This window comes from Magnolia sinica, chromosome 14, assembly GCF_029962835.1.
Source record: "Magnolia sinica isolate HGM2019 chromosome 14, MsV1, whole genome shotgun sequence".
NCBI classification, from domain to species: domain Eukaryota; kingdom Viridiplantae; phylum Streptophyta; class Magnoliopsida; order Magnoliales; family Magnoliaceae; genus Magnolia; species Magnolia sinica.
The window spans coordinates 8,221,298-8,223,955 of NC_080586.1; the positions used below are offsets into that span (position 1 = coordinate 8,221,298).

The 2,658-nt window shown below is 39.7% G+C and overlaps 1 protein-coding gene across 2 annotated transcripts; it reads right to left on the reverse strand.

Moving 5' to 3' along the window:
- Nucleotides 1-265: 265 nt before the first annotated feature.
- Nucleotides 266-2,285, reverse strand: LOC131225912 (large ribosomal subunit protein eL29y-like). 2 transcript variants are annotated; one of them, XM_058221521.1, is made up of 3 exons: nucleotides 2,139-2,285; nucleotides 1,883-1,988; nucleotides 266-566 (listed from the first exon to the last, which is right to left on the reverse strand). In XM_058221521.1, exons 2-3 carry the CDS (start codon nucleotides 1,982-1,984, stop codon nucleotides 480-482), a joined length of 189 nt encoding a protein of 62 aa, XP_058077504.1. In that variant the 5' UTR covers nucleotides 1,985-1,988; nucleotides 2,139-2,285; the 3' UTR covers nucleotides 266-479. The 2 variants fall into 2 exon arrangements, with proteins under 2 accessions (XP_058077504.1, XP_058077505.1); XM_058221522.1 differs by having other exon boundaries at nucleotides 1,883-1,991; nucleotides 2,139-2,270.
- Between the last annotated feature and the right edge of the window lie 373 nt (nucleotides 2,286-2,658).

Consider the following 2,658-nt stretch of genomic DNA (forward strand, 5'->3'; position numbering starts at 1 on the left):
TGCAATTGGTACCAAAGAGAATAAACAATGATCACATTCATCTAAATCATAATTAATAAAACAGAATTCTCAATTCCTTCCCCTCTTCAAAGCAAACCATCTTCCATCTTTATCCATGTAGAATTCTAAAAGAATCCAATCAATTGATCTCTCCAGCAGTTGGAGTTTGCAACACCCGAATATACCGATCAAACTGAAAAGTAGCAACTAAGCAATCCATGTAACTTAAACCATTTTAAAGATAGCAATAGCACCCAAAATCATAAAGCAAATATCACAATACTGATATTAAGATAGAAAAATCAAGCATACCCATAAGCACTGCAAGGCAGTGGCATTGAAATTAGTTCAACAGCAAAATTCAAAGTTTCATAAAAAAACAATCCTATAGTTTAAAATTCATTCTAATTCTAACAGGTCCATCCTCATTGTTCTTCATCTACTCATCCTCCTCCTTGATCATCCTCATTCTTCTTCATCTATTCTTCCTCCTCCCCGGTCGACCCTCCACCACTCTTGTTATGCTTCCTTGCATACCTCTGGTTCCTCAGGAACTTTGGGTCCATCTAACAAACGAAAAGCAAAAAAACAAAATAAAATCAGACTGCAAGGGAAAAATGGAAGGAAGCCTGAAAAGGAAAAAAAAAAAAAATTGATTTAAGAGTTGATGCAAGTTGGGTGATATTTATTAAAAAGCACAAAGTCAGCAGGCACGATGCACCCGGAGAGTTAGGCCTGCATAAATCTGCCACCTTTTGAAGATGACTGGCAGCAATGTAGCAAGCATCATTTCAAAACTCACATCTTCTTAAAACACTAGTTGGATATAGGTCATGTTTCAATTATCCAGTCTATATGATGGGCCTTATGTTGGGAGGCCGATACCCAAAAGAAAAACGCTCAGATCTGAACATTTCAGACCTTCATTCATTTAACTCATTTCATTGATTCATTCATCTCCATAACTGTCCTTTTCCAGGCCATTGATTGAGAGTTCATCATATTCCAATCTTGAAGATTCTTTTGTGGGCCATCACTGTGCATCTCATCACATAAATGGTTTGGACCCGGATCCAACAGTCATAATCCTGACAGTTCTAACGCATCCTATAACAATAGGATGTAACGTATTGTGCAAACTTCTTTAAGCAATTCAAATGCATGTTAAGATTCCTGCCTGCCATTATCAGAAGGAAGGTGTATTTACACACCAATTCATGCTTGGACATTGCACTATTAAATAGTACAGCCACCAAAAACAGTTGACTGGACACATGGCAATACATCCAGGCCTCGATCGGTGGGCCACCTCTTTGGTGGGTCATAGCCAAAAACAGTAGAAGATTGGAGGATCATAACTACCCCATCCATCCTTCGGATTGCAGAATTGAAGGAGATCACAGAGAGCACCCAAAACAACAAAAGGCATCTACACTGAATGTCTAGAAAAACCCAATTACTACAATTTCTGGCATTGGCAGTGACCCATTCATGAGGGGCCATATGAATTGTTCAGTCCAGATCGATCAATGTTAATCAATCTTACGATTTCTATTAGTTACACTAGTAAGTAAATGGTATCAGTTCCAACCAAGATCTAGCTCCAAACAGGATAAGGAGATAAACCCACTAATTCATGAAAATCACATCAACAGAAGTCCACCAAATATCCAAAAACAATAAAAGAGAAGAAAGGAAAATTCAGACGAATAAATCCATAGAAGAAGATGAGAATAACAACAAAAACCCAGAAAAAACGGACTTGTGAATCCATGAAAACACTGAAGCTATTAACAGTTCCCAATAAAAATCTTACAGAAAATAGAATCAAAATCCAAAACAGAAACAGCAAAGGATTGGAAAAGGGGGAGAAATCAAATACCCCTTTGGTGGAGGCGTGCCTGTGCCTCCTCGGCTTCTTGATTCCGTTCTTGTGGGCCTTGTAGGACTGATTATGGGCCGTGTGATTCTTCGACTTCGCCATCTCTCTGCTTGATAAAAGAAGGGAAAAACGGAAAAATAGGTGATTTTAGCCCAAAAAATGTGGGGAAATTTCAGAGATGGAAAAAATCGATATCTGGGTTTTGTCAGAGATAATGGAAGGAGACGATTGAGGGGAAAATATAGAAAAAAGATACCTGAGGAAATGAGAAGAGGTTGTCGCGCTTCTATGCTAGGGTTAGGGTTTTGAGTAAAAGAGAGCTTGAGATGAGAGAGAGGGATGTTTATGAAGTCCTTTCAAACCCTAGTTTCTTTCCAAGTAGGAAAGGCGGTGGCTACTCGCGAGAGTAGAATTTCACCCTATCTCTAAATCAACACGTGCCAGTGTGAGGAACATGCGTGCGAAATCGATGCAAGGGATCAAGTGGACGGCAGAGGTTTATGTGTACCGTCCAGAAGATAAGCTGGACTGATTATCGTGTGGTTCTCAGGTGAATGAGAAAGATGGATTATTAGAAAGAACTGGTCAACGTGTGGCCCAGTTCATGACTAGATAATCGGGTCATGGAACGTCTACATTGGCAACTGGACGATGAACGGTGTTGATTGCGTACCAACATGCCGAATTAGCACCTGTAGGATTAGGATTCGATAAAATACTCTCGCGAGTAGCCTTTGCGCCTCTACTCCCTGGTAAGCGAAATTACATAAAGCTCC

Bases quoted from the DNA above. Each gene is read 5' to 3' on its own strand.
- LOC131225912 (XM_058221521.1), bottom strand. From the start codon at position 1,984: ATGGCGAAGTCGAAGAATCACACGGCCCATAATCAGTCCTACAAGGCC. The intron at 567-1,882 runs GTATTTGATTTC...TTCGTTTGTTAG, and splicing joins GGCACGCCTCCACCAAAGGG to ATGGACCCAAAGTTCCTGAG.